This window comes from Medicago truncatula, chromosome 3 (genome assembly GCF_003473485.1).
Source record: "Medicago truncatula cultivar Jemalong A17 chromosome 3, MtrunA17r5.0-ANR, whole genome shotgun sequence".
Lineage (NCBI taxonomy): Eukaryota > Viridiplantae > Streptophyta > Magnoliopsida > Fabales > Fabaceae > Medicago > Medicago truncatula.
The window spans coordinates 7,468,828-7,481,338 of record NC_053044.1 but is presented as its reverse complement, the minus strand read 5'-3'; the positions used below and the strand labels follow the sequence as shown (position 1 = coordinate 7,481,338).

The window sequence follows — 12,511 nt, the reverse complement described above, 5'->3', positions numbered from 1 at the left end:
GAGATTAATCCGTAATGATTAAGCAGGAAATTATCTCTCCATTCTCAACTTTTTGATGTGAATAACTTGATTAGAATTTGAGTTCCCGAATCCACTACATTTTTTTTAGATATAATAAATTTCATTAAAATATGAACCACAAAGCACAAGCAATGCTATGAGAAAACCAAAATTACAAACAAATATATAAGAGAGCCTATGCATCACATGCAGATCAAATGCAATAAAATGATTGGACTAAATCGCGTAAATCAATTCTAAATATGCATACATATAAAACAAGAGTAAACAGGCAATTACCCCATGAAATTATAAGACATCAATTACCTCTTGAAATTCCACAACGATAATCAATTTATCCCCTCCGTCAAATTCTTCTAACAAGCAACATGACGTTTTGCAAATACCCCCCCCTGAAGTTTTGCACTTATGTGCAAAATGCCCCCAAAATTAAAAATTTATATGTTTTTTTCTTATCCTTGACTCAAAAGATATTAAAGACAAACAATCAACGGTTATCTTTAATATTTAAAGCTTACAATAATAATACATCCTCTAAAAATAATGCAGAAGTAATAACTTCATATTACTTTAGCAAAATGCATGTTTAGTTCAATTTTTAAGATAGAATAATTTTATTCAAACTTATCTTAAGAAACTGCTAGAATTAATTATTCATGAGGAATGAGTGTCTCTGACTTACTTTGTTATGAATTGACGTGTCTCTATTTAAATAAGTCATAAGTTATGGAGAATTGAACAACCAAATTGCATAACAGAAACAAAATAAAATAACAGACCCTTTTAATAATGAAAGAGCCATGTAAAGTATTAAAGTTAATTGTTAATTGTTTGTCTTTAATATCTTTTGAGTTAAGGATAAGAAAAAATAAATAAATTTTTAAGTTCGGGAGCATTTTGCACATACGTGCAAAACTTCAAAGAGATATTTGCAAAACGTTATGTTGGCTAACGGAAAAATTTGACGGAGGGGGTAAATTGATTAACGTTGTGCAATTTCAAGGAGGTAATTGACGTTTTATTAATTTCAAAAAAATAATTGACGAAACTTACAATTTCAGTAGGATAATTGCTTATTTACTCTATAAAACAACGTCCAAATATATAAATGTGCACGAACTAATTGCTCAATATTAAAAGGAAAGCATGCATGTCTTCCACTAAAACATTGATTTGCATATATTTCATTTGTGGCTTCAGTGCTATGGATAAAATCGTAAAAATAATATTGTTTCCGATTTTCACATGGTTTTGCGTTTGTACCAACACAGGAGTCCTTGATATTTGTAAATTCTGAAAATTAAAAATTAAGTGTTAATTAATTAGTAAACAATAACGATAAATAAAAACCATTTGACAATTTTATTTTCTTTTGAAAAATATTGAAGATATAGTTAACTAGTCATTAGGAGTGTTAGGTAGTAGTTAGTGGATTTCTATTATAGGTTTTGACGTACTCTTTTACTTCACTTTATCATTTGTAATAATTCTATTATTATCAATACACAAGAGTTACAAGTTTTTTCTCTACTTTTTCATGAATGTCATATTTCATAACAACAACAAAAAATATTAACTCACTAAATTTTTCAGGGGAATCTTTTATTTTCTTGAACATTTTGAAACTGTCCAAAATAGTGAACAATGAACCTGAAAGTTGAGTCTTCAACTCTTGAAGCTTCCATGGGAGTTTGGTTGAAAAAGGCTTAAGCTTTTGATTCACATCTTCATTGCAATCTTTTGAACGTGATGTATTATTAATAAAATATGGGATACACCCGATTGGTCCAATGCCAATGATCACAAATTTTCTTCCACTAAGATCATAAATTATCTATAAATATTATAGAAGCCAAACTTAAACATCAAGTGTTGTTCTCTTTAATTTTAGTTGGTATTTTATATATGTAACATTATTTCATCTATATGGATATTTGATATGTTGCGACACAAATTCGAACATTTAATTATCCATTTTTCAACACTTAAAGTGTGTGAGTTTTCCGGTTAGAATCTTTCTTTTTTTTAGGTCAAACAAAAACCAATTTAATTTTCTTTTTTTTAAGAAATTTTCGTTTTTGTTATTTTTAAAAATACCAACGGATGTCAAATCTCAAAACTTTTGTATCTCATGTTTCATTTTTCCAATTTACGGTTTTCATCTACTCTGCTTAAGTGTAGCCTAACTTACCAATTACCATTGTGAGCATGTCTGGTACATATGCAGATCTCAATCGTTATAATTATTATGCCATCCAACGGCATTTTTCAAAGTAAAATATATATTTTATAATTCAAATGAGCAATATAAAAAAAAAACTTTAAAGTTTGTACTTGCGTTGCGTAACATAGTGTTATTTTTTATTTTATTTTTTTGCACTTGTTTTCAAAAGACATCTGATGGAAACTGGTTTTAATTGTAAGAACTCAAATAAAGACTGATTATGTCATTTTACATCAAATAACTGCCTAACCTCCCAATTGCATAACTTCCCTATGTACATTAAAAAAAATTACTACATCCTATTACTAAGGTACAACCCTGGCACAAATAGGATTATTTATTACAGTACAAAGTCCATACATCAAATGATTGTGAAATAAGATGCACATAGGTTGTAATTCAGCGGAAGAGGAAAAAAGATGTGTTGGGAACTCCATTTGGGTAAAATACCACAATCATCATTTACCAGAATACCCTCAAAAATAAATTGCCACCGCTCTTTACACCATTTCCAAAAGCAAAATCCTCTGGGAAAAAAGATGAATATAAAAATAGGGAAATAAAAGATTTGATTCAATAGTTTGGTTAAGAAAATATATGTTCGTACCTTCCGAACCAAAAAGGTTTGACCAAAAGTGGGACCCATAACATCTCATTCCTGCTTAATGTGATCAATCCACACATTCGGGATGTGAGTAATTGTATGCCAACGCTCTCCTCCCTCCTTTTCATACTTCTCCTTTATTATTCCACAATTGAAAATATACAACATCCAAAGAGAGTTGGGTAGATCCTCCTTCTCTGGCAAGTGCTCAAGACTTGGGCAGTTGATAATGTGGAGGGATTCGAGAGATTTGAGGTGGAGAAAACCCTTTTTGTTCATTTTTCTTAGCTTTGAACAATTAATCACCTCAAGAGATTGAAGAGTTGGTGGCAGCAGATTCTCCTCTGGGAAGGACTCCACGTTTTCAAACTCATCACTAACGTAGAACTGTTTCAAGGAATTGAGTTGGAACAAACCCCACTGCTCTCTCAAAGCAATCAGTTTTGGGCAATTGAATATTGTAAGCCAGCTCAAGTTGGAAGGCAAACCACCCATTGGAAACGATTCCAACTCTGGACAATCAGACAAACACAGAGAAATAAGACTAGTGAACAAGTGTAGTGAAAAAGGCAAGGAGGAGGAGCCCCATCCTGATATTGAAAGTGTAGAAAGGGAATTATAGCAACATAAATCCAAAGAAGGACATTTCACAGAGCCACTCCAATCCAACTCCAACTCTTCAAGAAAGGGAAAATTGATTAAATTTTGGTCCACGGAGAACTCGGTGTATCGATTATCACAAAGGAGTAACCTTTTCAAGCTGGTCGGCAATTCATTTACCAAAATTCTATCACATCTCTGCATCTTTAACTCTATGATATTATCACCCTTGGGAACTGATACCTCCAACTGTTTACAATCACAAAGTTCCAGTTTTTGTAAAGAAGGAAGGTGTTGAGGCAGCAAGGCCCTTTTTAATTTGGGGCAATTTCTTATAGTAAGCTCTTTAAGCAAAGGAAACCCTTCACGACAAAACCATTCCTCCCAATTGACCATATCCTCCAATTTCAAAACTTCAAGGGACAAGAACGGAACATGCGTTAAATTGTTGCCATGAATCTCTTCACCAATGATCTTTATTCCGTCACATTTTGAAATAGAAAGCTCCTTGAGAGAAGGAAGCTGCCCAAGTGGTGGCAAATGGGAACATAATCCACAGCTTAACAGTTGAAGAGATACCAAGTTGGGTAAATGACAACCCGTTAACCAATTTGGAAAGCTTCTGCCATTGTAGCCTTCAATAGTGAGCCTCTTCAAGTTGCTATTTGGTTGTAGAGCCTCAATGACATCTGATTCTCTTCTATTGATGTTGAATTTGAAATTGTCACTGTACTTCATGTTTAATTCTTCTACATGTCTCTTATCTTTCAAATTTGCTCTTGCTGCATCTTCGGGATTGATGACATACTCCAACCCTGAAATACAAAGTTTCCCTTGAAGACGATTGAGATTACCCAACTCCTGAATATTAGACCCATTCTCCTCTCCCACAACAAAATCACTCAGTGTTTGAAGATGGTTTAGACTCCCTATCTGCTTTGGCATTTTCTTTATATTACAGCCTTCAAGATTAAGATGGCGTAAACTCACAAGTTTGTAAAATTTTGAAGGGAGTTTAGTCAATTCAGAACAGTCTTCCAGTATTAGTGTCTCTAATTTGTTCAGCTTACAAATTGAGTCAGGCAACCTTTCAATTAATGATTCAGTCAGGTTTAGATATCGCAAAAGCTTTAGATTTCCAATCTCACCTGATAGCTCTCTGAGTTCACCACAATCACGGAATGACAACATCCGCAAATATTTTTGTTTCGAAAATAGATCACGTTGCAAATTGTTGGTTATCTTGCATTCATTACCATAGCCTCGTGGTAATACCAACAAGCTGCGTAATCCCTTGATCTTAGAAATATGATTCAATATTCCCGCACCATCTTTCAAATCAAGATAGCAGCAAACATGTCGTGTTCTTTCAGATATATTTTGCACACTATCACCCTCAATTTGTAAGCAAAACTCTTGGGACTCTGATTTTGCCAAATCATTGACAAGATCGTGCATGAATAATCTCTTATGACCACGATAATTTTGTGATTGTTGGAAAAATGAAATGGACTCTAGATCATCCAAGAATTCAATACCCAGCTCTTCTTCACTTTTGTCTCTTCCGCAACATTTCAGCAAACCTTCTGCCATCCAAAGCTTGATCAATTCATCCCTGTCAAACTCAAAACCCTTGGGAAATATAGAGCAGTAGGCAAAACAACGCTTCAGATTGGAAGGGAGGTTATGGTAACTCAATCTCAATGCCGAGTTAATGTTACTATCATCATCAGTTAACCGCCACATGTCAGCCTCTAGTATCTTTTCCCATTCAGATTGAGTGAATTTTTTACGCAAGAGGTTCCCCATTGTTTTCACAGCTAAAGGCAACCCTCCACACTTATCTACAATATTTTTGCCAATTGATTCAAGTTTTGGGTATTCACTTACATTACTGCCGTGAAAAGCAAGCCTCTTAAATAAACTCCAACAATCTTTGTTCTTCAATTGTTCCAGATCAACTAACTCAGTTGATTTCACAATTAGTGCTACTTTTTTGTCGCGTGTTGTCAGAATAATCTTACTTCCAGAAGATCCATAGTTAAAGGGAAGTAGTAACTTCTCCCAACTTTCCTCATTCAGTTTCCAGACATCATCCATAACAAGTAGATAGTTCTTGCCTGTTAATTTTTTTTGTAGTTGCCATTGGAGTAGATCCAAATCTTCACTATTTTCAGCAGAACCAAATTTCCTAAGAATTGCATTGGTAAGTCCAATAACATCAAAATACTCAGATACATAGACCCAAGCTTTAAGTTCAAACGTCTCTTGTATCCTGCGGTCATTGTAGACAAGCTGTGCAAGGGTGGTCTTCCCCATCCCCCCAAACCCACTATGCTGATTGTTGATACTTGCTTGCTATTGTCCTTGTTTGTCAGCAAATAGTTGATTATTTCTTCTTTCTCACCCTCTCTACCATATATGCAAGATTCATTCACCAATGATGCAGTTGCAAATCTTTTTGAGGATTGCAGGCTAACTGCACTTTCATAACTTCTTTCTGTCAATCTTAACACATCCTTTTGCTCTGCAAGAGTGTTTAGATTGTCTAGCAAATCCTTGATCGTAGATTCAAATCGATTAGTGAAAGCTGGAATGAAGTGTTGAACCTTGCTCTTTCGTTGTACATGTGTATCAAACTCATCTAACAACTGATCTACTTCATACACCTCGTGTTTAAGACGATCGAGCCAATTCTTAACATTTTGGTTATGGTACTTCTTTGTCTCTGCATCATCCAACAATTGATTGATAGAATTCAGTGTGATTTCAAGTTTGTTAATCAACTTTTTATTGAAGAGGTCTTTGAAATCTCTTGAGGCAATCCTATCAAGAGTGACTTGAAAGAATGACGAAAGAAATGCTCCAGCAATCAGCTCTGCCGTGATATTGTAGTCAAATCCTGAGAGGTTCACTGCAAAACGATAATATGTTATCTTCTGTTAAGCAAAATAGAACAAGAACTATCTTTCTATACAAAGTTGGAATTTCAATGTCAAACACTTAAAACATACATTTTACACAAAGTGTAGAGTTCTAATAAATTCAAAATAATGGATTGTTCAATTAATGACACATTATGCAGTTATAATAACAACTATATTTGCATATACTATCTTCCTTGCAAGCAACGAATAAAGATCGCTTGTTACTGTAACTAAATCATTTGTGACTTTTATATTTCTTTTTCATTGTTGTTTTTAGAAATCAAATTTTTTATTAGAGTATGAGTGATTTCTCTGTTTGCTTATACACAATAATTCTTGCATAACCACAGTCCAATCGAACTTCATATGCCAAAATTATTAATTCAGGACATTTAATTAGTTTTTTGAATTTTTCTAATATATTTTGTGCTCTTGGTTCATTGTATCCAATAAACACAATGTCCAACCAAGTGATTAGAATGAATGAGAATATGTAAGAGTTGATTTTTTTAAACTGTAATTTAATAACAAATTAGAATGTTAGTATTGGTAATTTGTTGGTAATTTGTTTTCTAAAGTCTAAAAGAGTACAAGGGTTAATAGTTTAAAGTAGAAGCTTAGTATTGTCAATTTGCTGGTAATTTGTTTTCTAAAGTGTAATTAATAACAAATTTTGTTGGTATTGATTTTATAAACAAAAGGTTTGTACAACTATATCGGTTTTAGTTCAAAAAGTTGTCGAATTCACAGAGACCAACTCACAAGTATCGATTTCTTTTGTTTCTTTGTTTATCTAAGGCTAATTCAAAACAATTTAGTTTTGTGCGTAAAAATAAAGTATTGAATTTAATTTAATAATGATAACAAGAGACCAAAATGTAGTTCTCGTCGACCGTTGATACTCATAAAACAATACTTTTATAATTAAAACAAGATAATTTTCTTCGCGGGAAATAGTTAACTTAAAGATACTGCTAACTCTAACAGACTCCGTGCCAGAAGTCGAATCTTGTACTTGACTGCTTTCGTGTGGTATGAATTACAACTTCGAAGTCCTGTTTTTGAAAAAATAATTAATTCTTACTTGAAAATAGTTATTTTTAGTAGAAAATCAATTTAAAGGTACCGTCGGTTTTCGCGCGCGTCCGTTACTGGATTTTAAACTTTAAACCGCCAGCTTTCGTGTGCATAATTATAATTCTAAAATCTCTTGGAGGGTGGTGAAGATTTTAGGAAAATTGCTTGGGTTGACTGGGACTCGGTTTGTTTACCTAATGAGGATGGAGGTTTAGGCGTGAGGAAGTTGCATGAATTTAATTTAGCTTTACTAGGGAAGTGGAGTTGGAGGATGTTGGTTGATAAGGAGGGGTTGTGGTATCGAGTCTTGAAGGCTAGGTACGAGGAGGAAGGAGGGATCCTGAAGGAGGAGGGGCGTGATTGTTCTTTATGGTGGCGGATGCTTTCACGCATTCGCGGCGGTGTAGGGTTGGGGGATGGAAGTTGGTTTGATAATAATGTTCGTCGTGTGGTGGGCGGAGGAGATACCACTTACTTTTGGACGGATAACTAGGTGCAGGGGCGGAGCCACAGCAAGCACTCTGTGGGCATGTGCCTGCACAAAATTTTCATTTAAGTATATAGTGGTATTGTGTTGTGCAACTAACTGTCCTCCTTTTTTTAGTTTTTTTAGTAAGTGCCCTCATTATTTGAATGTTAAAGAAAAAAAAAACTCACTGTATCACATTAAAACTAGTCCAAATACTTTTTTTTAGAGGAATCTATTCCAATTACTATTTCTTTAAAAAGGCTATTCCAATTACTTAATATCTCATTTATTATTTATTGATAAATTGATCAATTGATCATAGTATATATTTTGTGATTATTTGTAATAATTTATTTTTTCAAATTGAATGATAATTTCAATTTGGCTAAATTATATCATAAATTCTTTAAGTTATTTAATTGTAATAAGTTGATCATTTACATTTTTTTCGTACCTCTTAGGTCCTTTAAGTTATTTAACTGTAACAAGTTGGTCTGTTAAGTTTTTTTTTTTCCGTATCACTTAATCTTTTAAGTTATTTAACCGTAACAATTTGAGAGATTTCAAATCTTAGAAATTTAAGTTTTTCAACGCTTACAATTAAATAACTTGAAGGATCTAAGTTGTATGAAAAATACTTAATTTAAGGACCAACTTGTTACAATTAAGTAACTTAAAGAGCGTAAGTTGTACGAAAAAACTTAAAACCAACTTGTTGTGTAAGCCTTTCAATTTTTAATGCAAACTTTATTACTTCCTCCGTCCTAAAATGACTTAGTTGCATGTTTCACATATGTCAATACACAATTTTTATCTTTAATACTTATAATCATCTATTAGCAAAAATTATAAAAAAAGATAATATTTTGAAAATACTCATTGAGACAAATCCATATCTTATATGCCCCCACGATCTAAATATTCTGGCTCCGCCACTGACTAGGTGGGCGGTGTTCCATTACGGGTGAGATTTCCTCGCCTCTTTGATCTAGCAGTAGATAGATGGGTGTCAGTAGAGGATATGGCGAGGCGGGTTGGGAAGATGGAGGGGGGTGTGGAGGAGGCGCCTTTTCGCTTGAGAGGAGGAGTGTGTTAGGGAGTGTTCTGTCATGTTACATGACATTATTTTGCAGGACCATTTACTTGACAGGTGGAGGTGGCTTCTTGATACCGTTAATGGTTATTCCGTTAAGGGAACTTATATTGTTCTCACAACAGCAGCTGAACCTACAACAAGGGGTTTGGTAGAGGACGTTTTGCTTAAGAATGCCCTGTTAAAGGTATCAATTTTTGCTTGGAGATTACTCCGTAATCGGCTACCGACGAAAGATAACCTTCAGCGGCGTCGTGTGCTTCAAAACGACGACATTGGATGTGTCATTTGTTTCTTGGTTGCACTACTTTTTGCAGCGTATGGTATCATCTCTTTCATTGGCTAGGCATCACTTTCGTTGCTCCAGATGCGTTAGGCGAAAACTTTCTTTAGTTTGATCACTTGTTCGGGTTACCACGGTTAACATATCCATTCCTCAAATTGTTATCTAAACTTTAAACAATTTAATTTAATTTAAAGTTGAAGTGGATTTGCCTAAAAAAACGTAGAAGTAGATTTAAATTGTAGATATGTGTTGGACTGTGTGTTAGAACTCCCATTAAATTCAACGACGAAACTAGCAAAATTGTTATACAGAGACTAAATATAAAAAATAAATTGAATGTGTTTAAAATCAACATATTAAAAAAAATTAAGATAGATTAGTCCTTGTAAACTTAACTTTGATAGAAATATTGGATAATATATGCAGGGTCACGGTTAAAATCTCAACAATCGTACTGATTCACCTTAAAAAAAAATGAATTTTTAGTTACTGACTACTTTACAAAAAACATTAAATGGAATAAAGAGCTCTCTAGAAACCGTCAATTATTTATTTTTACATTGCTCGTTTTTTGGGTCCGTTTGGAATCTTATTCTCCGATGGATTGGCCTTTCTACGGTCGCACCGTTCTTGCCATCAGAGCATTTTACTCAGTTCAACTTTGGTGGTGGGGGACCTCAAATGCGGCAATCACTTTTGAATGTCATTTGGTTTGCCACTGTGTGGGAATTGTGGAAAGAAAGAAATAACATGATTTTCAAATGTAAAGAAATGCTCGATTTTGCATTTGGTGGACAAAATAAAGTTACTTTCCTTCTCGTGGTTGAAGATGAAATTTGTTCATTTATCTCTCAATTACCATGGTTGGTGGCTTAATCCTCTCGCAATGCTGGGTTATGGCTAGCAGATATTTCTTTTGTTTGTTTTTTGTTGTTTTTTCTTTTCCCCGTTTGTAAATATTGTTCATACTTTTCATGTTTTCCTTGGCACACCTTGTGCTAGGTAAAACATTTTTTTTTGGATAATATATTCAATTTTAGCCTCTTCAAAAAAAAAATGGAATAAAGAAAATAATAATTTTACCTACAATTAATTTTATCAAATTATTATGGGCTTAATACATACTTTGGTCCCTTAACTTATTTTCGAATTTCATTTTGGTTCCCTAACTATAAAGTGTCTCAATTTGGTCTCTTATGTCTTTTACCGTTACCTCTTTTGGTCATATCCGTTACATTTAACTGTTTGACTATTTTTCAAATAGAAACCGTTGGATCATGTAGGTTTATTGTAACCTACGGTGAATGAATAACACCTGATTTTTTGAAGCCAAAAATATATAAAAAAATTAATATTTTTTATAAAATACGAAGAAAAAAAATATTCCAGACACTTTTATAAAAAATCTGGAATATCATTGTCAAATACTTAAAGCATGCATACAATTTACATGAAATTTGGAGTTCCAAAATAAACTAAAGATTTATTAATTCAGGGCAATTTATTATTATTTTCTTTTAATTTAGTAAATGAAAAAATTATTAATACTAATATTTTGAACTTCATATTAATATACTAATATTTTGCATAAGCACAGCCCAGTGAATTTCATATAATACTAAAATTACTAACTCCTGGTTTCATTGTATATAATAAACACAGAACTAAAATAGTTAACGAGCTTCAATTAAAGAAGGATTGTTCTTTGAGTATATGTGTTTGAATCATTCAACAACCTTTTCATTAGTATATTAAAAAAAATTTAAACGAAACAAAAACAAAAACTTCAATTATTACAATTATTCCTTAGAAAAACTCGTTATGATAAGTAACCCTTGAAAAATAATCATGATCATAATAATTAACTTAAATATTAAGTTTTGTTAAGAAAGGAAGAGATTACCTGAAAGTGTGAGAACAAACAAATTGAGATCTTTGTGACAAAAACAAAAACTGAGATCTGACAAGGAAATAGAGAAAGATTTAGAGGCAATATAAATAAATGTGAAATATGAAATTTGAGTAACAACGGAAAGTAAGAGTAAAAAATGTGTTTACTAAGATTTAAAGAGATAAATTACTGGAAAGTGAAGAACTTGAAAGATATCCCAAAGAAAGAGTTAGAGGAAGCACAACAAGATATTAAAGATGATGAAGTTTGGTGTGGAAAAGAAAGTAAGATGTAGAAAATGAATGAGATGAAATGATGTACCTGTTGACTTTGTTATCAACTGATAGAAGTGAACGCTCCTCGCGAACTGCGTGGGCAATAAAGTATTCAACACAAATTTCTAATTCCAAACAAAAACCTATAAAAACATTGTTTTCTCTTTTACTCGTGAACTTAGCTCAGTCGGTAGAGACAACGCACGGTAATATGCAAGATTCGAGGTTCAAACTCCGACCACCACAAAAAAATAAAATATTTACATTTGTTACTTTTTCTTTAGCCAATTATGGTACATTTTGATTTTGGATCATTTAACATTAAGATAACAGGTCTAAAAAGTGTTTATATCACAAAACATGATTATTTATCTATGTTTGATTTTCTTATTTTTGAATGCAAGCCTAACTTTATAGATAATATTTAATCAACACTATAATAATTCATCTATAAATTTTAGTTTTGAAAGTGAAGAATTTAAAGTTACCAACTTAACATTAAACATCAACATAAAAACTTTTTAATTGAGTTTGATGAAAATAATAACGCAATAATACATATATTATATGACTTAAATGATTAATTTGTAACCAAAAAAAAATTGAAAGGACTAATTTGTTATAAACATCTAACTTAAAGACCACATGAATTATATAACACCCTAATTTCCGACGGTAATTTTATATAATAATTATTATGATTTTAACGAAAAAACTGTCACACGCATGCATTCATCTTTCACATAATAAAATAATAGAGAGTCGCATACAACAACGATAGATACCTCGTAGAAATTTCATAAATATTAATATCTAGTCTTTAACATCATTTGGGAAAACTTATTCAAAAAAAACATCATTTGGGAAAATAGCATAAAATATCAGTGTTTAAACTTCATAATTTAGAGACATTCAACGTTTAACCACAACCCAGTGTTAAAGATCATAGCACATATTTATTTGAGAACTTTATATCACAAATAATAGCTACATGATCATATCCTTGTAGGCACCTTCTAAGCATCCCACAAGGCTAAAGCTCCT

At 32.6% G+C, this 12,511-nt stretch overlaps 1 protein-coding gene across 2 annotated transcripts; it reads right to left on the bottom strand.

Annotated features, from left to right (window-relative positions):
- Positions 1 to 2,404: 2,404 nt before the first annotated feature.
- On the bottom strand, positions 2,405 to 11,583 carry LOC25481752 (putative disease resistance RPP13-like protein 1). 2 transcript variants are annotated; one of them, XM_039832178.1, is made up of 4 exons: positions 11,514 to 11,583; positions 11,205 to 11,261; positions 2,853 to 6,363; positions 2,405 to 2,772 (listed from the first exon to the last, which is right to left on the bottom strand). In XM_039832178.1, the coding sequence occupies exon 3, from the start codon at positions 5,766 to 5,768 to the stop codon at positions 2,898 to 2,900; it is 2,871 nt and encodes a 956-aa protein (XP_039688112.1). In that variant the 5' UTR covers positions 5,769 to 6,363; positions 11,205 to 11,261; positions 11,514 to 11,583; the 3' UTR covers positions 2,405 to 2,772; positions 2,853 to 2,897. The 2 variants fall into 2 exon arrangements, with proteins under 2 accessions (XP_039688112.1, XP_039688111.1); XM_039832177.1 differs by lacking the exon at positions 11,514 to 11,583 and adding an exon at positions 11,383 to 11,510.
- Positions 11,584 to 12,511: the final 928 nt, after the last annotated feature.

What these genes read in the sequence shown, in the direction of transcription:
- LOC25481752 (XM_039832178.1), bottom strand. Translation starts at nt 5,768, where the DNA reads ATGGGGAAGACCACCCTTGCACAGCTTGTCTACAATGACCGCAGGATA.